At 38.7% G+C, this 25261-nt stretch overlaps 1 protein-coding gene across 2 annotated transcripts in view; it reads left to right on the top strand.

Annotated features, from left to right (window-relative positions):
- Positions 1 to 25261, top strand: part of RAB28 (RAB28, member RAS oncogene family) — a 62515-nt gene continuing 37254 nt past the window's right edge. The window contains exons 1-4 of one of the 2 annotated variants that reach the window (XM_021395756.1): positions 1 to 236; positions 7237 to 7333; positions 12139 to 12227; positions 20513 to 20642. In XM_021395756.1, the coding sequence (XP_021251431.1) occupies positions 159 to 236; positions 7237 to 7333; positions 12139 to 12227; positions 20513 to 20642 (394 nt within the window). In that variant the 5' untranslated portion in view covers positions 1 to 158. The remainder of the gene's footprint in view (positions 237 to 7236; positions 7334 to 12138; positions 12228 to 20512; positions 20643 to 25261) is intronic. The other variant, XM_021395753.1, reaches the window with a different exon arrangement.

Consider the following 25261-nt stretch of genomic DNA (forward strand, 5'->3'; position numbering starts at 1 on the left):
TCCCTTCGCTCTCTCGTTGGTTTCGTCCGGTGCGGCCCATAGCGACGGCGGCCGCGCTGGGGGAAGATGGCGGCTCCGGCCTGGGCGCCGCGGCCGGCTCCGTGATCGCCGCGCGCCCCGTCCCCTCCCCGCGCCCCGTGCCTCCCCGCGCCCCGAGCATGTCTGACTCGGATGAGGAGGAGAGCCCGGACCGCCAACTCAAGCTCGTGGTGCTGGGGGACGGCACCGCAGGCAAGGTCAGTGCCGCGCCTCCCTCCCCGCCTTCCTCCCCCTCGGCCGCCCTCCCGCCGCCCCCTGCTCGGGCCCGCCGCTCTCCGGGCGCGGCTCCGGGGCCGCGTGTCCTCTCCGCGCTCGGCGGCGGAACGCTCCGGGAGGTTTCGGTACCCTCGTCTCTCCTGGCGAGGCTTGCCAACGAGCGGGCGTGCGCGGCTGTAATCTCCTGTTGAGCTTTAATCAACGAAGCGGCTCCGAGCTGCGTTCCCGCGGGGCTGGCCGAGCCGCGGGGCGGCGGTGGGGAACTGCGCGCAGGGAACGCTCGGTTCGGCCCGGAGGTGTCGGGGCGTCTCCCCGAGGCGCTGCTCCAGGGTTCGGAAGGAGCCGGCTGCAGATTTCGGTTGTGATTTTTTTTCTTTCTGTAGCCAACATACGTGCTTTTTGCGAGCGGTCTGTGAATGAAAGCTGTATGCCAGTGTTTATGCGACAGCGTGGTCAGTTGTGATTACGACTTGACCGGGTGTAATACGGAGCCTGAGGCCTCTTGTGAGATGCACCCATAAATACTCATTTGGTTGTGTATTTGAAGAATGCAGGTTTACTTCTGTCATTAATTTTTGATAACAAGGGAAGCGGGAAGTTTGCCTTATTTGCAGTTCAGATGGAAAGCAGAATTACTTGAGGTGGTTTAAATGAGCTGCATCTCCTTAACAGAAATACTCTCTTCACGAGAGTGCGATTGTGGTCTTATTCACTTAAACGGAGCTTTACGAGCCAATAAAAGGTTTTCTTTTTTTTTTCTTTAGTGATTTGAAATGTATTTCAAAAATTTGAAGTAGTGTTGTGTTCGTACGATGCAGGAGATGGACAATTCCAAGCAATTGTGTGATGAGAGAATAATAAATGCCCAAGAGTGATAGCTGGAGTGTTATTTCACAGGTAGCTTCCCCCAGGAGTTCAAATTCTTCAAATGGAAGAATCCTTTCACTACTACTGTTCAGTACCTTGTGGCATGACCTCTTGCCAAACAGGGATTTTTCGGTCGATCTTGAGTTTTGATGCTGATTCGTGCTGGTTCCTACCCCTCGCGTTGGAGCTGCCAGTCACTGAATCTCTGCTGGCTCCACGAATCCTGTGCATTGAGTGCAGCTTATTTTCCATGATCAGCAGCTGTGTTGTGGTGGGCTGCTTTTCCTCCTGTCCCCCCTAGATGATGCTGTAATAGAGGCTTCTTCCAGTCATCTTTATGGCCTAGCAGCAAACATGTGCAATAATGGATTTATTGTAAAGTCCTGTAAAATAAAGAAGTGATTGGGTTTTGAAATGGAAGGATAAAACATGCCTAGTGGTATTTCAAGCACCTTGAAAGACTAAATTGTTGGGGTTCCTTTCCTTTGTTGGCTGCTCATTCGGCTGACTTGTTGAAAAGTGCATATGCCTATACATTTTCAACTAGCCTGCTTCGCACATCTGTTTTACAGCTGGTCTTCACACACATACATACTTAGCCTTTCATTTGCTGTGCAAAACATTGTTTTTTCTCTTCCTCTTGTTACTGGGATCATTGGAGGAGTGTAGGAAATAATGGAATACATTTTTGAGATATCACATATTGTGTTTTTAGCGTGAAATTTTTCAGGTTTGAGTTCTTTCCGTTGCTTGCTTCCCCTCTGCCCCTTTTAAAAAATATTTTATTTCCTCCCTCTTGGCCATCTGGGGCTGTCTGGACTTCAGTTCTCCAGGAAAAGAAATGATGTCTTTGTACATCAGCATGCTGAAGGTGAAAAATTTTTCGTCTTCACATTGGTTAGAAGGAACGTGATTCAAGTTCTGCAGAAGTGCTGATGGCAGTTCTTAAACAAATCAGTATCAGTCCTGAGCTAAGGGTAATATTTATGTTTACTCTAGCAAGGAATTCCTCTCTCCATAAGGTGAGGGAGGGATGTTGTGCTTCTATTTGTTAATTTTGTGGTGGTTCAATGAATATTAGAATACCTAAAGTTTTAAAATAAGGAGTAAGCACTGCTGGAGCAAGCTCAAAGGAGGTAAGGTTAGAGAGGAAGGAAGAAGTAAAAGAAGTATGAGACAGTAAAACCTGAAAAAGCATTAGAATAAAATGAAGACAGTAAGAAAGTGCTGAGTTATTGAACAGAAAAACTGGGGAAGATGGTTGGTTAGTGAGATATTGTATGGGAACTGCTGAGTCATGGCCTGAATCGCTGATTGAGCACCTGGAGGAAAGACCCAGTCAGCCCTGGGAGCACAGGTGAAGGCAGTTCACCTGTGTGACGGGAAGGCGTGGAAGGCCTCATTTAAGGGCTGACCCCCACTGAGGAGGGGTCTCTTTCTGGAGATCCCTCCTTGGTGGAAGCTTTTCCCTGCGAACCCAGAATCTTCTGATACGGGTGAGCGATCTACTTCCCTTCCTTTGTAGCACCTTGCTATCGTGCCAGTCCTTCCACCTCTGTCGTAACGCCTTTTCCACTGTGTTGATCCTTCCAATCGTTACAGATATTAAAAAGAGAATGATTTTGTGTGTGTGAAATAGACAAACTAGGAGAACAACCTGGAAAGAAACCTGTAATCCAAAGCAGAGATAATGTGACAAAAAAAAAAAAAAAATCCAACAATTATTAATAGCTATTGGTTCCTTGCTTTTGATGGCAAGAAGGAACATAGATGCTTAAAGCTGTATATATAGGTTTTAACTCACTCTTCCCAAATAAAAATGATTTTTCCATTAAAATAAACCAGTTCAAGTATGGATTAGAGGGGAAGAAGACATTATCATTCAGATCGTTCTACTCTCACTGTGCGCAGGTTGGCTTTTACTAGGACAGGTAACAATGCTGTTTAGAACTGTATGTATTCTTGTTTGCTACTGTTGAGAAAAGTTTTGGGCCTCTGAAAGCAAATTGAGGAGCTATTCATGGGTAGGGAGGTCCTGAAACCAGGGCTGTGGGAGGAGGGGAGAGGCTGAGGTTCGGTCTTTTTGCCATCCCTTGCAAATGGAGGCTGAAATTCCTTATGTCTTCCATTAGTTGATGATGAAAATGAAGGAGATAACACTCAACTTGCTGTGGATATTTGCATGAGGTGAAACAAGCTGGAATATGGAGTGATGTCCTAATCGCTTTAGGTTTTGTTAGGATACCTTCTTTAAGTGTTGTGCTAATTCTGGATCTCGTCATACTCGGGCTCAATACCTTCATAAATGTTGACTAAAAATTGTCACTGTTCAGTTTTGAAAATGGAAAAATGCATCAAGTGTCCTGTGCAGATGGACCTATCTTCATAGATAAATGTCTGACTTTAGAAGTCCTGGTAGTCTTCTCTGTGTCAGTGAACAAAGGTTCGTCAGTAGTTAGGAGTGGAAAGACTTTACCTTCAGATGACAGAACCGCTTCCTCTATTTGCAAGAGGTTTCTCATGCCCCAACCCACAGAGCTAGACTGTTCTCAGTCAGAAATTCTGTGTTGGACAATTACTTTTTTTTATATTAGTTTAAGCATTTTTCTGTTTAGCCTAAGGTTTATCATTTTGCCTGTCTTAAGATTCTTGCCAGCAGGGATGGTACATGAATGTTGCTGTGCTGGGCGAACTACAGCTTGGTCTTTGAGAAGGGAGGATGGGAAGGGATGGATGGGTGTTGCTTTTTGGTTCTCAACTGGTTGGTGAAGTTGTTATGTGAATTGTGAATGGAGATTTGTAGCTCCAATACTATGTGCTTGCATCCCATTCAATTCTGGCTTTGGTTTCAATTACTTATGACAGTGGTACAATCCTTTGGCTTCACCTTCTGAAGGCGTTCCTCTATGGGATTTCACTCAAAGGATTGCCTTTGGCGGGCTGATAGTAAGTGTCAGATCTGCCTATCACTGCTTGTTCTGTTCCACTGCTCTCCTGCTATTTCGTTAATACTTCTCTTTTTCTATTTTTGAGTGTGTAGGTATTTAGGAATGGCATGTCAGCACAGTTCTTGGAGTCTGTTGATGACATTGAAAAATATAAACAAGAAATTCTCATATCACCTGCAAGGTTTCCTTGTATCTTTATTTCCAAAACAACTCCTCAAATATCCAGTTGTATTTCACTCTCAGAACGGTGTAATTTTTGGTGTGTGTGTGTATTTACTGTTGTCTTGGTTACTGTATGTCAGAACTCGAAGAACTTCAATTGTTTATGATGGGGTGGTTGTAAGGCCAGGATTCAATACTGTATTGCTATTCAGAACAGCATATGAAGATTTAAAAAAAAATATGTGAGACAAATGTGTGAACCTACCAAACTGGGCTAAGGTCAAGCTGGTTAGGAGAGCTGATGGCTTGCTTGGCTTAGTAGTGATGTGGCGGAACAAGGCCTTCTTGGTATCACGTTATCTTCTCATCTCTGGATTAGTGGCTGAGAGTTCCTGCACTGAACCTAATCTTTTAAAAAAGTTTTCTAACCATCTAATTTATTTTCAAAGCTACAGTTCTCCTGAACCATTATTTAACTTTGCTTTACATAGATGATTCTGATCCTATCTTTACAGGCAAAACTGTCGTGCAGTCTTCCATGAGAAACATGGTAAAGAACAGTTTTAGGACTGATGAATTGTTTGCATGGGTACCTGAATATACAGTGAGATAATTCACCGTTTACTGTTGTGAACGAGTTTGAACTGTTGCTTGCAGTGTTTTGTGGATAAATGGTTGTTCTGTGAATAGAGAGCTCCAGTCTGGTAACCCAACACTAACGTTTATTAGAAAAAAAATTAAAAAGGAGTTACTCAATGATTTTCTGCTATAAATTCCTTTGCGTTCAAGAGCACAGTAGAAGAAAACTATTTAAGAGAGCTTTGCTATGCTGTTGATTACTTGCTGCTCTTATTGGTTGACTGTTAATTGAACGTGTGTTGTTTATTTTTACTAACGCCCTTAGAAGCCCACAGGGAATATTGAGTGTCACAGAGTGATAAAGCTAATATTTACTGAGCCCTTAAAACAAGAAGGGAGTGGCTGCTTATTTAATGGGGATCCAATTTAGCATTTTGGAGAATACAGAAGACTGATATAGCTGGATGATATTTTAATCTGCACTCTGGATACTGGTTTTCTTTTATGGAAAGAAAGAATGTGCAGTGGATATGGTATATTTATTTTTCTGTGATGTTCTTATCTTTAAGGTCCTGACAGATAAAAAATAAAGTCTTTATAATACTGAAGTGCTAACTATTGACATTAAAAGAAATAAAAATAAGCACTACTGAATTTACAAAATATTACAGTATAAATTTGTGTTGAACTTTTTCTTGTGTGTAATGTCAGCTGTAGGCAGAACAATCTTCTCATGATTCATCCTCTGTAGTCTTCTTCCTTTCCAGAGCGATATAAATATATAACCATAGCCATGCAAGTTCGTTTTTACTTCTCCCCACTCCCATTTACTTATTTTCAATTCTCTCTGGGCTTGAATTCAGTGGAATAAATGAAAATCCTGACATATTCTTCAATTTATTTTTATGTTTTTAATTACTTCCTAAACATACGTTCTCAAAATACCACTTATTCTCCGTTTGACAGTTATAGGAATGTCAATGTGATTGAAAACAAGAAAACAGTGCATCTTCTGTTATTTACTTCACAGGTAATTGTGTAGTTGAATACATGTTTGCCTGATAATACTAGAGCTTTAATGCTCTAGCTCTTCTGGTCATGTTTTCATGCCGAAAAGAGTAAGTTATTTTTTTCTCCCTGTGTATGTTTGACACATTACTAGCATAATTCAGGTCTTTGTTACGAGAGATCCATTAACAGAACTCGTCTATTCTCACTTTTTTAGAACTGTTGGTGCTATTTTACTATTGTATTTTTAACTAAATGTACTCTAACAGCAAGTTCTAACAACAGTTGACATGACTCCTGTCTTCAGGTCTTGATGGACTGAAATCTGGCAGAAGTTCCTTTTTGTTCATTTAGAGGTTTTTTATTTGTTTTCTCAGGTAGCACAAGGATTTTGTGAAGCTCTCAAGCTTCTCCTCTGTATATGCAAATACATATAATATCTTTTCTTTTCCTGTAATTACTCTGTTTTTTATATTTCAAATGTCATGTCAACAAGAAATTTCAAAGTATGTGTCGCTAACTGGATGCTGGTTATGTTAGCTACCTGACATTCATATTTGATGTAATGTATTTTTCCATGTACAGACTTTCAATTTTCTCTGTAATTTCTCTAATTTCTTAACACTAGATTGTGTTGCTATTACATTTTTTTTTTTTTGCATTACATGGAGATCTTAAATTGCTAGTGAAAGAATAGAAATGCTACGCTTTGTTAATTCATGCAAGTTGTGTATCCTTTTAGCAGTATGTAGTAAAAACTGATTCTTTACTATGCCTTTAGGGCATTGGTCTGCTTTTGTAAATCCACGTAATATAAATTGAAGACATAAGTTTCCAAAGTTCTGTCTAGAGGAATGATTCTGCAAACGTGCATTCTTAACGTAGGTTTAGTCTTCTCTTTGTAAAAGCGTTTGCAGTCTCACTTCCTAGCTGATCCTGAGGCTTCAGTGTGCAGTGGCAGGAATCCTGCTCCGCTTTGGAGTCCCTGTAGAATCTCCACTATTCAGATATATATTTTCCCCTGGTGTATTCTGCACCAGCATGGACCCTTGTTGAGAAATGGCCATTTATGAAACACAATGAGCTGTTCAGGTATAGGTAGTGTCACTTAGATTTGTGTCAAGTTGAGTGTACTAATTATACCTCATTCAAATCTGTGTAATATTTTATGATATGAATACTGCAGTGTCTTTGAAATGCAAAGGAAATACGTGCTTGGTGATTTCTGCATAGTTTGGTGGCTGTTGCTACCTCCTCTTGTGTTGAAGCTGTGTGGAACGCTTAACAATACAAATCCTTGAACACCATCAGCATGCATTGATTTAGCAAGTGCTTAACTATATTTCATACTCCTTGCCTTAACTTCAAGCTTTATACTGTTTGAAATGACACTTAATATGATATCATTCTGTTTTAGACATCCTTAGCCATGCGTTTTGCCCAAGAAACATTTGGAAAACAATACAAACAAACCATAGGACTGGATTTCTACTTGAAAAGGATCATACTGCCAGGTAAGAGAATAAAGACTCTATCACTGAAAGTTTGTGGCACAGTAAAACTTGCAGAAACATTCTTCAAAGCAGTGTATGCTAAATAGGCTCAGTACAGTGCCTTTTATTGTAAAATTAAAAAAAAAAAAGGTTGCTAAGTAAATTTTCTCCAAATATATTCTTGCCAGGTGACAAAGAGTTCTATATTTGCAACATATCTTTAAGAATTTAAGTTGAACACTGCATGCAAGTAGGAGGAATGCTATGCTATCTGTATTCATGCTTTTGTTATCTCTACCTGAGCATACTCTCAAGCCTAAAACAATGAAGTGGAACTTTAAGTATACTCACTGGAAAAAGTGTCTGTGTTTTGGAAGAAATAGTTTTATTTTTTTAAATGAAATACACAGCGTATTTGGGTTGTGTGTGAGAAGCATAATGCAGCTATGGAATCGCGGTGCTCTAATATGTGAATGCTGTTTTATGCAAGGCAGCATGAAATTGCTGGCATTTAATAGACCACTAAAATTTAGGGTCCCTCGGCACTCATAAAAATACAGTTTGAGCATTCAAGATGTTTCGCTTCACGACGGCAAAGAAACTATTTAGATGCCAATTGCAGCACACAGCATGGAAAATGCAAAGAAATAATTCAGAAAGAATAGTTGCTGCTAGAAGCTCGTTTCTGAACAATTGAGGTTTAAAATAAGTCTTTTCATTGACTTGTGGTTGCTCAGTTTCCAAGCCTGAAAGTTTTTCATTAAAAGCAATTTTTCCTGTTTTCAGAAATCAAAGTTAGAAAAATGTTACATGATGAAAGTTGCAGCGAGATTTGATGAATTTGATGCAAGTATTGTGTTTTTTCCTTGGGAGGTGGAGGGAGAAACTAGCTCAGTTAATATTTTAACTGCAACTTAAAGTTGTAAGAACATGCAAGATTCCTGAACTTACTGTCTTAAAAATTACATTGCCAATAATATCTTGATTATGTTTATGTATTTTCTAAAGTGAAACAGAACAATCTTTTCAGAATGTTCTTATATTCTCACTGTTTTGGTTTGGTCATTTTGCTGCTTATAGCGATACTTGCAAGTGGAATACATCCACAAATCATGCTGTTTGCGTGCTGAGAGCTTGTATTTTGCAAGTTATTTTTTTTCCAGTTGTTAAGCATGCAGAAGCTCTTGGTACATTACTGGGGTTTAAATTTTCTTTTTAAGTAGAAAACTTAGAAAATTATCATCTATTGACCCATTCATATTTTAATTTGTTCCAGTTTATTTTTTAATAAAATCAGAAAGTAGATAAAAATAGCACCAAAACAACAGCAAAGTCTTTGCATCTATTTTACTTGTTTATTATTAATGAAATACTAACAATGTGGAATGTATTCCTATTTGGGAAAGGGCATTTTTTAAATAAGTTGTCTTTCAGTTTTTGCCCATGCCTATATATGTATTTAGGGAGATATAAATCTGTATGTTTTATAAGTAAGGTGGGCTGGTGGGGGGAGTGAGAGAGTGGGGATAACATTTCTAAATACCAGTGTGGAAAGCATTACTTAAGTAAATGGATTTTTATGATTCCTTGATTAGTTCTGGGTTTGCAGAGCTGTTATGTTTACGTGAAACATTAATTCACGTAGCTACACAAGAATTATAGTGTGTATATCAGTAGGAAAAAGAGCCTTGATTTCTCTTATTTTGTAGGAGAGTTGGCAGTTGACTATTTTGCAGCGTTTGTAATTTGCTCTTCTCCTTTAAGCAATGCTTCAGAAGTTAAAATTACTGATTACTACAATTTCAGGGTTTATATAATGGTGTATTCAAAATCCATTTTAACTTCTTTGCTAAAATATTTATTATTTTTAATAAAAAGTCTGTTTTTCACTATTTCTTTTAGTAACTAATGCAATCTTAAAATAAAAAAAGGAAACTATTTTACTTGCTAAAACAATATGGCTTGATACAAATACTAATCTCTTGACTATTTATTTGTTTGCTGTGTATTTCATTGACGACTTCAATTAATCTTTGATTAATTGTGAACAACGTCTTCTATTATTGAGCTGCTGAAAAATTCTCTTTATGCAGATTGTTTGAAGTATTTTTTTCAAATGCAGAACAGTTTCAGTGTATTTTGTGATGGAGGACTTTGTATAGTCTGGATTCAGCCACAGTGTAGATTTTGCTGCTTAAACAGCTTATATGTTAGTCAGGGGTTCTGCTCATAGAAATTCTGAAGTGCCATAGTCAAATACCTTTTAGGAAGGTTGTGGGTGCAGTCCAGTAAACAAGATTCTTCTGTGAAAAGGATTTTTTTTTTTTTTTAAGTCTTCAGTGCACGAAGTGGGCAGACTCATGTTTTTAGTTCCATCCTGACTGCACAGCACTTTAAGTAAGGTTAACCAGTGCACCAAGTGTACCTCTGCAGGGTCGCTGTTCAATCCGCCCAGTGGCTTCAGTTCATACCAGAAATGGCCTGGATACCTGCACTGTGCTGCCTTACTATTTTAATTTTGTACTTGCATGCTTTTTCTACGGAGTAAAGAAGTGCTAGCATTTTCCTGTTCTGGGATTCTTCAGATAATTTTATTGCATGTTACCTTTGTTTCTAAGAACTGTCTTATTTTATGCATAGGTTCTTTTTGTTTTGTTCTCATTCTCCAACGTGTTCCTATTTAATATATTAAAAAACAAAGCAACAAACATTTCAGGCTTTTTCCCAGAAAACTTTATGTTGCTCATGGATTATTTTGCTAGGCAAATGGTCTGGCATTCTTCCTTCTGTCAGAATAATCTTAACACTATTTTTTTTTTCTCCCCTAGAATCAGTCTGAGCACAAAGCAAGTATTACAGGACCTATATTTTTTTAAGGGGAAAATTAAACATTGTGCAGGGAATGATCAAGATGAATTTCAGTGAGGCCTTAATTAAGAACCATTCCAACTTAAATGAACATCCTAACCTCTTTTTTTTTCTCTCTTCATTTTCTTTCTTCTGTTGTTAGTGAAGAAAAGTTAACATTTCACAATAAATTTTTAAGGTGAGGAGTAGAATGCATACAACCAATACAGCATGGTGGACTTTGGAGAATGTTCATTGGTTTACCTACTGAGAATGTGTGGTCATTTCAGACTGGCTGTTCACCAGTTCATCCCATCTAGGTGCTGGAAGACTTACCTGCACTGTTTGCAGTAACTTCTGTTATAAGCTTTAGAAAGAATCAATTAATAGTAGATGCACAGTCAAAACAAATAAGCTTCTTATTCTATGAAAGGTTGCCTTTACTCAGTTGAAATTTTGTAATGTATTTACCAAGCTCCTTTTGGAATTTCTGCATCTTACTGTTGGTAGAACTATATGTACCTTAAAAGTAGTCTGGCTAGATTGTTTCGTGTTCATCCCTGTATATTTGACCAAAGTAGCAGTTTAGGAAATCTGTGCTTTTGACCAGATTAAAGTGAGATGCATCATAAAAGTGTAATATGGAGTATTTAATAGCACAAGTAGCATACATTCAGCTGTATAGTTCTCGTTTGTTGTTTATACTCATGGAATGCTGGGATATATTTCCGTGGAGCACACTCACGCAGCTAACAGCCAAGGCAGTTTGGTTTAAATTGAAGGATGAACAGATCACATTGTGTGAAGTAGGGTTGTTAGTAACTTGGAATAGCTGAACTGAAATTACATGTTAGTAGCCCAAAATACTGTATTTTTCTCTCAACTCGAATTTTGTGATAGGAAATTTGTTGCAATGTATATAATCTTTTATCTTGGAATGAAGTTCATAGGTAGCTATGATTGCTTGCGACTACATATTTTTATTGTTATTAACATGTAATTATGTGGAGATGTGAAAAATTTTACTTGAAAGGTCTTACTTATTAGGTTAGTGCATCCAAGACATCAGTGAAGTTTTGCAGTTCTCACTGGAAAAAAAGCCAAATTATAATGTTTGTAAGAATATTGTAACGTAGGCTGCTGTGTGTACGTGCATGGACTGTGGATTTGAGTGTTTGGTCTCCAGAATATGTATGACTTGTAGGGTATTAAATATTCTGCTTTTTTTTTTTGTAACCGTGTATTGGAAGCCTGTTAACAGTTTCAACAGTCTTCAGAACTGATATTAAAACTGTTTAGAGTAGAAAGGAAGATCTGTTCTTGGTGTAGATTCTTGGAAGATGAAATTATGTAAATCGTATTTGACTTGGTTGTCTGCTTTGGGGTGGTGGATAGAGGAAATTTAGTTGGCATCGGCGGTGTGGACTTGTGCTTGCATCTCTGATTTAATGTCAACCACATAATTCTTTATAGTAATACTAAGGGCATCGCTACCAAAATACATTTACTCTGTGTGTTTTCCATTATGAATTTTTCTTACAAATGTGGAGGTGGAAAACATAGGGGACACAGAGCATGAAACAATATGGTTAGGTTGACGCTGTTACCTTTTACTTGCAAGTGCTGCACTATAGAACTTTTCCCTGTAAAGTTTTTATGCATTCCTTGAGTAAAGTATGTTGTATAATTTCTAGTCAGGAATGATATACTTTGTGTACAATTTTGTGTAGTAACTGTGTTGGAATGTGAATATTTAACTATGGTTTTATGGCATTGTAATGAGTTACCTGGACACAAGTGACTATTTTTTTTCCCAAATGATGGTTGTTTTTGACTTTAAATTTGGTAACTGTTTGTGCTATACTTGTAAAAACTACTGCTGTTGATATGCTAAGAGATATTACCTGCCATAATAGTATAAATTATTTGTATCTAAGCTCTCCAGGTTACATGGTAATCTGTATAATTTTATTTTCCAGGAAATTTGAATGTTACTCTTCAAGTGTGGGATGTAGGGGGACAAACGATAGGAGGCAAGATGCTGGATAAATATATTTATGGAGCTCAGGTACAGTATTGATTATGATAATTGATTCTGTAGTAATTATATAGAATTAATTGAAACTGTGTTGAATCTAAACTTAATTGCTATTAACATGCTATTGTAGGTTGTTTTTTTAAGCTGACTTTAAAAAGCGAAGGAAGAGTGTGCATTTGTAGATCTGAATAGCTCAAGAACAGATGCATGTTTCTATGCTTTTTGTCTTGAGTTAAGAAAAGCAATCATAGTAAATAGTAAAGGCTATTTGGATATCCACATGGCTGATACAGTGACTGCTTTTAGAGCAGATGCCTCCTGGGGAGAAGAAGTAGAAGGAGGAAATTAAGAGCAATCCTACACCATTAAACTCATACATACAACTGAGGTTATAAGAGGGCAAACAAAAGGAGACAACCAGGTAGCTAAGTGTTTTCGCAGGACTCCAATCCAGTGAATATTTATTTTATTTTTATTTTTAAATCAAGTAAGCAGTATAAAATGAGTGGTAGGTTTAGGTAAGAGCTGTATATTATAATGGTATCTTGAATTATGAGCTGATTTAAGAGGAAGTACTATATACCAGAATTTCTAACATGATTGATCCTACTCCGTTCTTAAACTTGGAATTTGTAATGAAAGCAGTAGGCATCACATGTTTTGATGTTACATTTATTGGAAAACAAATCTTTTTTTAATCTACAGTAATTTAAGCAGAAGGAATATGGAATTCTAGAACTTGTCTTTATCAGTACAAAGCTCCTGTTCCATACAACACAGGAATGATTAATTAAGGAGATCAGATGTTATTACTTGCTTAGATAAAGACAAACTTACGCATTTAACATTTTGTCTTGTTTAAAAAAGATCTAAATGTTTTCAGCTGTTGCATCTGTTTTATAGATTTTTTTTCTTATTTCTTTAATAAAAACGTTTTGCTGCCTGTGAAAGATACACCAAGCAACCGGCTTCCATGACAGGCAGAATTTGATTAATCACAAATTGTTGCCATATGCCCAAAGTAAACTCAGTGAAAGAAATAAAGGGCAATTAACCTTTTTCCTGTATTGAATTTGGTGATAAACCTTAGGAGTTCCTTATGAATGATGGTACATCATAAAGTTAATAATGTCAGTGCCCCAAAGTAGGTGAAAAGGTTCTCAGTAAGTTTAAAGGCACAGTAATTATTTTTTTTAATCATTCTGAGCACATTAACAACAACAACAAAAACTACATTCGATCTCTTTTCCTTTTGTTTCTCCCCAACTCTTCATTGTAAGCCTAATTGTTTTTTAAGGAACTAATGACTGTTTTCCTTCTCATTGTTGGCATACAATATAAACTTCTTTATTAGATTTCTTATCATTGGAGCTGACTTTCAACACACTTTTCTATTGGCTTTGTAACAGTATCTTTTGAAGATATATGAAACTATCTTTATTTTAATATATATGCAAACACCAGGAATAATTCTGAAAAGCACAGTTTTCAGCTTGCTTTCAGGCAGAAGCTTATTTAATGTTGAGCATCTATATGTTCATAAAAGGAGAAAAGGGAAAGATGGACTAGAGTAAGTAGGAGCATTTAGAAGGAAAAAATTTCTGTGCACAGACAGCAAAGCGGCAAGAAACTAACTGGGAGGAGCTAGTATGGAATTAGCAAGGTTAAATTAGGCCCAACCAACTCAATTGCCTTCTGTGGCACTCTGCAGAGAGGGGAGCAGTGGATGTTGTTTACCTTGACTTCAGCAAGATCTTTAACATAATTTCTCCTGGTATTAATACAAACAAAACAGAGATGTAGGTTGAATGGACAGACCATAAGGTGACTGGTAAAGTGTACAGACAGCTGGAAGTTTTCTGTAGCTTGATGCCTTTCTGGTGTCTGCTTATAAATTGATTTCCTTAGAGGTTGATACTATTTCATGTCTCTTATTAATCCCGTGAACAATGAAACAAAACATTGTTTGTAAGTTTGTAAGGGATGCCATACTGGGAAGGAAGGGTCAATGTGTTGAAAGTGAGAGCTGATCCTGAGAGAGAGCATGACAAATAGAAAGAATGGGTCTGCAGAAATGTGGTTCAGAGAAGACAAAGTCCTGCACCCGGGACAGAATAACCTTGTGCAGCAGTATAGGCTGGGAATCAACTGGAGAGTGTCTAGTGAAGGGCCACTGGGCTGTTTAATGGATTGGAGCATCTCACATATGAGGAAAGGTTTGAGAGAGCTGGGACTATTCAGTCAGGAGAAGCGAAGGCTTACCAGTGTATATAAATACCTGAAGTGAGTGGGCTAAGAAGGCATAGCCAGACTCCTTTTATTGGTGCCCAGTGATAGGCAGTGGTCACAAACTGAAACACAGTGCTATCTGAACATCAAGGAATGCTATTTTAATATGATATTAACCTAGATCTGGCACAGGCTGCTTAAGAGAGATTGTGGAGTCTCCCTCTGTGGAGATGCTTAAAAGTGATCTGGACACGGTCCTACACAGGTGATGTTGTATTGGACTAGATGAGCTCCAGATGTCCCTTCCATCTTCAGTCATTCTGGGAAACGTCTTTGGAAATGGAGTTCTTGGTGAGGGTGGATTGGGGGGAGAGGTCAGGGGGAAGTAAATCAAAGAAAGTGATTATCCTGTTCTGACATTTTTGTGGCTACGTCGGAGCATTGTATTCAGTTTTGGGTTCCCCAGCACAAGAAAGCTTTTAAAATACTGGAGAAATTCTGGCAAAGGCTTCTATAAAAGAAGCATGTGTACCTATGGTGTGTTGTACCTGGTCAGCTTTTGTGGTGCGACTGGGATTTTCAACATCTTATTTTGGAAATACAAGCTGTATATGTAAGCATAAAGCAGTTTGGATGTACTGTAGAAATTGTGTTCGTCTGAATCATTCCAACTTAAAGTATGTGTGTAGAATAGCATGTGACATGCCTCCAGTGTGTGTCATGCTTTCATACAGTATTTGCAAATGGCTGTAGCATGATTAGTGTTGTTGCTTATCTGGATGATGAGGCTCAGAAATCACAAGTGGCTGAATTGTTGGCTTTCTGCTAAGAAATTTGAATATGTGGTAGACCTACTTAAAAAATAACAGACTAGCTGTAGTTGGAAGTTCTGAGAATCTTCACCAGCTGAAAACATTCGCTTCGCCTCAGCTGAAATGTGATCAGGACACCAGGGGGAGTATGCAGGGGATCCATGCGTACTTTCTTCAGAAGTTACTGGTAGTTTTCTAATTAGAACTGAATCGATTTTACAGGGTAGATCGTATAGTTAAGTCATGGTTCCATTTTTGATGGAGGTCTCTCATCTCCTTGTCATCTTTTAAAATAAGAATGCCAGATTTGATGATGAGCATCTTCTTAATTTTCTTGCATGGTTGCAGTTGGAGAAATTGCAATTCACTTGCTGACTTAAAACACTTTTCCCCCTTTTTTTTTCCCCCATGGATCTAGAACAATACAGTTTGTGTATCCCGTCATGGTAGTTGAATTTTACTGTTGAATCAGAAGAGTTCTATAAACTGGAGAGAAGTCTTTGATCTTTTTAAATGAAAGTTGCTACGAAACAACTTTTTGTCAGCACCAATTAAAGCTGGCACATTTATCTCAGAATTGAGAGAGGCCAAGAGAAGTCAGATAGTTACCACAGCTGAGCTGATAAACAGTTGTATTTCATTATATTGTGGCAACTCAGTCACATGTATGTAGGTAACCATATCCTCATTATCACTGAAGACAACAGTGGTTAATTGTAAGTACATTGTAAGCTGTTTTGTCCGGTAAAAATAGTATTTCTGTAGATTTGCAAGGTATCACTACTCTGCTAAATGTAAGTTCTACTCCAAGGGAGAATATTAGGAATTTGCTCTAATGTTTTGTAAGTGTTTAAAAAAAAAAAAAAAGAGAAAAAAATCATACTGAAATCTATTGCAGAAGGAGGGTGGCTGAGAATAAGCCTGAAGGGCAAAAGAATTTTTGTAGTTATTGTTTTCTGTTGCTTTCTTTCATTGTGACAAATCATAGAATCATAGAACGGCCTGGGTTGAAAAGGACCTCAAGGATCATCGAGTCTCAACCCCCTGCCAAGTGCAGGGTCGCCAACCACTAGACCAGGCTGCCCAGAGCCACGTCCAGTCTGGCCTTGAATGCCTCCAGGGACGGGGCATCCACAACCTCCCTGGGCAACCTGTTCCAGTGCGTCACCACCCTCTGTGTGAAAAACTTCCTCCTAATATCTAACCTAAATCTCCCCTGTCTCAGCTTAAAACCATTCCCCCTTGTCCTATCGCTATCCACCCTCACAATCGATCCCCCTCCTGTTTATACACTCCCTTCAAGTATTGGAAGGCCACAATGAGGTCTCCCCGGAGCCTTCTCCTCTCCAAACTAGACAACCCCGGTTCCCTCAACCTTTCCTCATAGGAGAGGTGCTCCAACCCTCTGATCATCTTGGTGGCCCTCCTCTGCACTCGTTCCAAGAGCTCCACGTCCTTCTTGTGCTGGGGGCCCCAGGCCTGGACACAGTACTCCATGGGGCCTCACAAGAGCCGAGTAGAGGGAGACCACCACCTCCCTCTCCCTGCTGACCACTTCTCTTTTAATGCAGCCCAGAACATAGTTGGCCCTCTGGGCCACCAGCACACACTGCTGGCTCATGTCCAGCTTCTCATCCACCAGGACCCCCAAGTCCCTCTCCACAGGGCTGCTGTCAAGGAGTTCTTCCCCCAGGTTGTATAAATACCTGGGATTGCCCTGGCCCAAGTGCAGCACCCTGCACTTGGCCTTGTTGAACCTCATTAGGTTCTCGTGGGCCCACTTGTCCAGCCTGTCCAGGTCCCTCTGGATGGCTTCCCTTCCTTCCAGTGTATCGACTGCACTGCTCAGCTTGGTGTCATCTGCAAACTTGCTGAGGGTACACTCGATTCCATCATCTATGTCATTGATAAAGACATTGATAAAGACGAATTCTGACATGAACTTTACATCTTTTAAGTGTTGATTGTCTGGTATGAGTTTGACTGACTGAATATTGTTACAGTGCTTCAATAATTGCAGTTCTGTTGTATAATACTACTGTTGCTGTATGTGTGGTAAATATTTCAGAAATTTTCCCATCTCTTAGCTGTAATTGCTGCCCCTGTCTGCATATCTAGTTTAAAGTATCCTTAAGAGCTGGCATGGGCTACCTCATAAACTGGTTTGTTAACAGAAGTAAGAGTACTGCAGACTTTATCTTACCTAGAGAGCAGCAAATCATTTCTGCAGTATTCTTATTTTCCCGTGGCTTATTTTTAAAATATCCTATAATTTGGAAACAGAAAATACTCATGTGTTGCACTAATATAAGCAAAATGTCTCTAATATTAGACTGCAATTATGCAAGCAGGGTCTATTTGCCACATTGCTTCAGATGAGGGAATTTAACATACTGTTCATGGCATGTTGTCTCAACCCTTTTTCATGGCAGGGAACGTGCTACTTTTTTGAGTTATTAAAAAAAAAAAAAAGCCAGTGCTAATTTTCCATCTCTATTCCTCATGCATAGTAGGGAAATAGCAGGTTTTATGGTATATACAGTACAGAATGAGTAGATAGTGTATGCTTGTGGAAAAAAAAAAAATATTTTTTTTGTGAAAGCAAGGATGGAGTTTCTGCCTTCAGTTTAAAAAAAAAAAAAAAGCTGTGGAGTTATGGCTGGTCCTTATTCACGACATATTAAGCTGCTTAGAGAGTGCTTTTGTGGCAAAAATCTAGGCAAGAAGTATTCCTTATGACTTGGATGGTGCGCTGCATTTTTTCCCTGAGTCTGCGATGTATTATTTGCCAAGTTTAACAAGTACTGACAAGATTCGAAAAGAGAATTGTTAAGAAAAGAAAATGCTTTTGTGGCAGTGCTTTATTTCATGAAGAAGGGGACAAAAAGGAAGTCAGGTGAGCTCCATTTCCAGACTTGATTCACTAATGTCTTTCATAGTAAGTTCACCATGAATGCTCTTTCGAAGGTGCAGGGCAAGAGCATCTCTAGCAGTGTAGCATTTTGTGAAGAATTAGTAGAAACAGAGTTAGCCAACGTTAAATGCTTAACTCTTCAGTGCTGAAGATGCTTTAGATTTATGCAAGGTGGTGAGCAGACTTGACTGCTGTTGCAGGGAGAGCGCTGTGTTCACTTCTTCATTTGCAGAGAAAGGAAGTGGGGACTGAAGGGATCTCAACAGGATCTGTTGCCCTCCTCTGAAGCCATACCTCTGTAAAACAGGCTTTTCCTTTAACTAGTCAGAAGTTCTCATTTAAACTTACAGCCATTGTTTCACATTCCTGCCATGTGCTACTGTGAAGAACCTATCTCTGTTACCTCAGTAGCCTCCTTGTGGATATGTGAAGGCTGCACAGACATTTCTTCTTCATGCTGAACAAGTCTGGTTCCTTCAGCTTTTCTTCACGGGACAAGCACTTCAGCCTCTGGTTGTCCTGGTGGGCCTCTGCTGAAATTACTGCTGTATATTGGTGTCTTGTGGGGCCTAAAACTGGTTGTGATCTGACAAGTGCTGGTTATGATCATATCTCTTGCTCAAGTGGCTGTGCTCTTGCTAATGCAGCTCAGAATTCTGCTGGCCATCCTTGCTGCTAGGGGTCATCACTGACTCTGATTTGGCTTGCTGTTTACCAAAACCTGAAGGTCATTTTCAGTTCAGCTCCCCAGTCAGTCCCCATCCTGTATTATCTATTGCTCTCCAGCTGCAGGACTTTGCATCTGTCCTTGCTCTATGTTGAAAGGTTCTTGTTTGCCCATTCCTTGAACTTGCCTACATATGGAATGGTAGCCAGGCCCTTAAGCATATCAGCTAATCCTCCCAGTTCAAGTGTCATCTGCTAACTGTGTATGAAAGCACATAAAGAGAACTCACACTATCTTCTCTGAAACTTTTATCCTCATTGTCATGCCTGTTATCCATCAGTCTTATGATTGTTGAAGCATTCTAGGTTTTTGTAAATTTTCAGATGTAATGATTTCTAAACTTGGGATGCTCTTACTTTTATCTTCTAGCCTACCCTTTTCTTGACATTGTGTCCAAAGCTGGATGCAATATTTCACCTGGAATGTTTCATGCCAATGTGATAATTGCTTTTGTGGCTACAAAACAAGATTCAGCCACCATCTACTGTAACTCCTTGATCCTTTTCTATAGAACCTGTTATAAAGCCAGGTGTTTCCTATCCTCATGCTGTTGATTATTGCTTCCTTTGAACTTGTCATGGTACTTATTGAACTGCATCCTATTATTTTTAGATTGTTTCTCATCTTAGAATCTAAACTTTACCCGAATACTACTGCAGTCTTTACTAGTTTGTTATAGTCTGTGAAATTAATGCTTGCGCTCTTATTTTGTGATCTCAGGTAATAATAATGAAACTGTTAAGCCTGAGCCCAGACAAACCTCAGAAGAACTGGGCTTGGAAGATCTTTTCTGTTGACAGTGAACCATCAAACCAGCTAGTTCTGTATGGATTTTTTTTTAAGGATATTAATGAATATTTAATGTGAGGGACAGTGTACAGTTTCAGGGATTTTTTCTGGATGTGAACTCCACAAGCTCAGCAGAATCCAATACTAACATTATTCCTTCATGTACAAGATACTCAGCAATGCTTGTTTTGAGTATTTGTTACTTGCAGCCTGGTTCACAGCCTCTGAAGTGCATGAGACTCTCTCCTCTTCTTGACTTCTGACTAAATTTTCAGGTTTGTTTTTTTTTTTTTTGAAAGGCAGAAAGATTGCCAATAGTGCATCTTGCTTGACTACTACGGCAGTTAAGGAAGGGAGCTAGCCTTTCTTCCGAAAGGTGAGCAGAGATGCAGTAAGTTGGGCAATATGCAGGAATATGTAATTGAACGTGGTTGGTTTTTTTTTTTTTCAGAGAGGGTAGAGTTAAGCTGCAATTAAGATTTGCAAAAATAAGTCTTTGTCCGGTGTGATTTTTATCTTGCTATTTGTAAGAAATACTTTTTTTCATAGTGCACATGCATTTTGGCATATTTCTAGTATAACGAATTGTGCACCTTCCTGAATTGCCATTTTTTTCTGCTTTTGTAGCTCAGCTAGTGTCTGAATTTGGAACACATGTAATGCAGGAGAAATACTGCAATAACACGTGTTTATTATATCAGCTTGTACTGACTCTTTGTTTAATTTCTTAGAAGATAAAATGTGATTTTAAATGACCTGTCTTGTTATAATAATAAATTAGACTTTACCATATTAAAAATATTTTTTACAACTTGTAACATTTTAAATGTATTTTTTTCTTTAGGGTATTCTTTTGGTGTATGATATTACCAACTGCCAGAGCTTTGAAAATTTAGAGGACTGGTATAATGTGGTTAAAAAAGTGACTGAAGAATCAGAAATGCAGCCACTTGTGGCCTTGGTTGGAAATAAAAGTAAGTTATTCATATTTAAATATTAATTGGAACACTCTGGATGTTGCTCTCTAGTGAAGAAATGTCACAGGGCACATATCATTAGTAAACTGAAATTAGGTACTGTCTTGTGCATTATTGCATACAGATGACATATTTGGGTGTACCTCAAGGTCCTGAACAGTTAGGTTGAGGGACTTGTTGCAACCTCTCTGCCTGTGTTTTCTTTTCTTGGAGAGCAGCATGCAGGAGTGCAAAGATCTCTCATCCATGTTTGAATTTGATAGGGCTTCAGGATATAATCATGGCATACTTCTAGAATGGAGAACTGGGAAGTATTCCTGGATCTGATGACAGGTATATTTCATGATTCTGTATATCAAGAGACTGGTAAATTTAGCACTGGTATCTATTACTTAAACATTGTGCCCAGCATGCTTACTTTATGAGTTGTTTATTAGACTTTCTTTACATGCTATTTCTGATTTTGCCCAAGGTTACTTATTTCTTATTGTTCTTTGGGATTATTATTATTTTTAACTTCTTTTTGATCATGTAAGTAAGATATAATGTTCTTCTGATCACCGAAGTATACCACTTTATGCAACTACCACCTACTTAGTTCCCCAGCTAGATTCCAAATTCCTTCAATTCCAGTTAAGAAATCTAGAAACATCCTTATTAGCATGTCTGAAGTCTTGATCCTGGCTCTCACCATTTTTCTAATAAAGATAAGAGCAACATAAAATAATTGTGGGAACAAAGTGACGTGGTGGAAGCAGACTGGGGAAGGTGTTTTCATTCTATGAAAACAGCAGCTTAAGGAACAGTGTACTTGTTACTTATCTCACTTTCCATCAGAAGTTGTATATAAAGAAAGAAAGCAAAGCATTGCTTTCATGTGATCCTAAGGATACTTCTTGTTGTTGCACACTTTGAGCTCCTTGGTCCCTCAAAAGAAGGCATGTGGGGTATACTTTTTACAGAGGTCATTCTTTTGCTTGAATTTCATTTCCGCACGATAAAAAAATTAAACTTTTGGAAGTGTCTTGCTTTTATGATTTTGATAACAGGAGAAGAATGTCTAGGAGGATTTTCACTTCAGTACTTTAACAGACTTTGAGAGGTTGTTGTAGTCAGGCACCGGATGTGTACGGAAACAGGCTAAGTATTTACACAAAAGCACGATATAGATTTGTGTATATTACAAAAGGATGAAGCTACCAGTGAAGTTTCACCGACCCCTACCGTGGGCAGGGACACCTTTCACTAGATCAGGTTGCCCACAGCTGAATCCAGCCTAGCCTTGAACGCTTCCAGGGATGGTACATCCAAATCTTCTCTGTGCAACCTGTTCCATTGCCTCTCCACTCTGAGTAAGGAATTTATTCAAAATATCTAATCTAAACTCACACTCTTAAATTAAAACCATTGTCCTATCAGTACACTCCCTGACATAAAATTCCTCTGCAGCTTTCTTTTATGCCCCCTGTAGGTACTGCAAGACTATAACGTCTCCCTGGAGCCTTCTCTTTCCCAGGCTGAACAACCACAGCTCCCTCAGCTTGATAGAAGAGGTGCCCCAGCCTTCTGATCATCTTTATAGCTTTCCTCTGGACTTGCTCTAACAGGTCCATGCCGTTCTTATGTTGAGGATTTCAGACTTGGATGCAGTCCAGGATACAGTTGGCCTTCTGTGATGCAAGATCTCATTGCTGACTTGTGTTGCACTTGTCATCCACCTACACCCTCAATTCCTTTTTTTGCAGAGCAGCTCTCAATCTGTTCTCTGCCTAACCTGTGTTTGTGCTTGGAATTGCCTTGATGTGGGTGCAGGACCCTGCACTTGGCCTTGTTGAACTTCATGAGGTTCACCTGCACCTACCTCTTGAGACAGTTAAGGTCCCTCTGGAAGGCATCCCTTCCCTCCAGCACGTTGACCATACCACACAGCTTGGTGTCAGTCTACACACCTGCTGAGGGTGCACTCAATCCCACAATCCATTTTGTCAACAAAGATGCTAAACAGTGCCCCTGAGAAACACCACTTATCACTAGTGGTGATCACACTCTAAGTGTGCTCATCCAGCTAATTCCTTATCTACTGAGTGGTCCATCCATCAAATCCACCTCCCTCTAATTTGAGGACAAGGATGTCATGCAGGGCAGTGTCAAATGCTTTGAAAGTCCTGATAGTTGATGTCAGTTGTTCTCCCCTTATCTGCCCTGTTGTAACCCAATCATAGAAGGCCACCATATTTGTCAGACATGACTTGACCTTTTTGTAGTTCCAGCTGGGATGGACTTGTTTTCTTTAGAATGTCTCTATGATGCTATGTTTTTGGTTCTAGGAGGACAACAATGTTGATAACACATTGATGTTTACAGTTGCTGCTCTAAGCAGTGTTGTACAGAGCCAAGGCCATTCTCAGTGAAGGGCCCAAGGAGCTGGGATGGAACAGAATTAGGACAGCTGATTTAATCTGGCCAAGAGAATATTCCATACTGTATGACATCAAACAAAAGGAGTTTTGAAGGAGGTGGGAGTTTGTCTCTCACCCTTCCTCTGCTCCGGGGGCTAGCTGGGCGTTGATCGGGGGATGATTAGCAATTGCTTGTGCATCACTTGTTATATACATTTTTATGTATATATATTTATCATAAATAATAGTTTTATCTCAACCCATGAGTTCTTCATTTTTACTTTTGGTTCTGTCCACTGTCCCACTGGGAAGGGAGGTGTGGGAGCAAATGACTGTGGTGCTCAGCCACCTGCTGAGTTAGACAGCAGCCCTTAATGAAGCCATGTTGGCTTTCACCAGTCACCTCCTTGTTTTACGCATGCCTTAGCACAGTTTCCAGGAGGATCTACTCGGTGGTCTTCCTAGGAACAGAGTTGAAACTGACTTGCCTGCAGTTCTCTGGGTCTTACTTTTTTCCCGCTTTTTAAGAATGGGGGTTGTTTCTAACGCTTAGGTTTCTTTCTGATAAAAGGTTTTACTAAATTGCCAAGAATGACTGATAGTAACTGCGTGGTATTTGAAAGCTTGGGCCAGCATTTAGGTACCTAGATGAAAAATTTAGAAGCCTAGCTGAAGCCATCCTTTTTGAAACTGACCTAAATTACTGCTGCTCTTCCGAGCCTGCTTAGCTTAGGCTTAAGCTCTCATTTGAGATTTTTTGCTTGCCTATTTATTTCAAACAGTGTTTTTCAATTTTGAGATGAACACACCTGGGGGTGGAAAAAAAAGGAACATAACTATATTTAAAAAAAAAAAAAAAAAGCAGCTTGGGGGGAAAAAAGAAACAATGAAAAAAATTTTTCCTTCCCAGTGACACATAGAAAACTGTACACAAGTTCTATCAGATGAAAATAATTTCCTTGGATAATCTTACTGAAAGCAAGTAACTTCAAGTACAGCAGTTTATGGTGTATAACTGTGTACTAGCTGCTAAACTGGCTATAAATCTTCATGATCTATTAGTGTTTTGTTACAGTAATTTGTAGTCACTCTGTTAAGTTTGTTTGGAATTTCTTCAGTATTACACCACAGAAAACGTTCAGTTGTGATTTAAATGAATCAATGCTAGTTTTGACTTCCATTTTTATTGTCCATTGCAATAGATTAAAAGAATAAATACAGTAAGCTACTGTATGTCCACTGAAATCATGATAATTAACCTCAGAGTGACTGGAAAATCCTGTTGTGATAGTAAGCAGTTAAGATTTACTTATGGAGCTTATTTATGGAAAAATAATTTCTATGTACAGAGCTCTAATCAATCTGCAGTCTCTCATCCATCAGAACCTTATTTTAAAATAATAGAATAATGTGAAATGAGATCTGAATTCTAGATCTCCAAACCTCCTTACCTGGCCCTTTTTTTTTTTTTTCTATACTAGCTAAAATGAGGGACTGTCATTGCCCAATTCTGAAAACGAGTTTCAGAGGTACAGTTCTTCTTTGTGAAGGCAGTATGCTCTTAAGGTGACTGTCTTCCTCCTGGGTGCTGTTTTTTTTTTTTAATATTATTTCACTCCTTCCCATTTTTTTTTTTCATATGCAGTTTCTATCAGAGAGAGTAGAAAGCTAATTTCAGCCATATCTGCTGAAAGTCGAGTCTTGCCCAGATCTGCTTTGTGTGGTTATGTCTGGTTGGCAGTTAATCCTCTATCCTCTGATCTTCTATTCATGTACCTGGTAAATGACAAATAGAATTTAAAATTTAATGTCAAATTTCTTTTTTGTATTAATCATAAATTGTAAGATCATAATCCTAAAATTTACAGTTGCTGTAGAATCTTAAATGTAACTTTCTTTGTGACTTTACTGTATTTTATTTTTGATATAAAGTGTATTTTAACTGTTCTTGTTTGTGTTGCATATCCCACTTAATTTGCACCAGAAATGAAGATCTAAGCCTCATTGTGAAGATTAGCAAACGCTTTTCAGCTTCAACGCAGTAACTTTTAAGATATGTTACTGTAAAATACTTAGATTAATTTATAGTATATAATATAAATCAATGATTATCGAGTGAAGTGTATTTTTTGCACTTAAAAAGTTTGCTTGCAATTAGTACTAATTTAAAGTTCAGTAACTCACAATGAATCTTCTGGTCATTAGTGTGAAGTAGAG

Source organism: Numida meleagris, chromosome 4 (genome assembly GCF_002078875.1).
Source record: "Numida meleagris isolate 19003 breed g44 Domestic line chromosome 4, NumMel1.0, whole genome shotgun sequence".
In the NCBI taxonomy this organism is placed as follows: Eukaryota; Metazoa; Chordata; class Aves; order Galliformes; family Numididae; genus Numida; species Numida meleagris.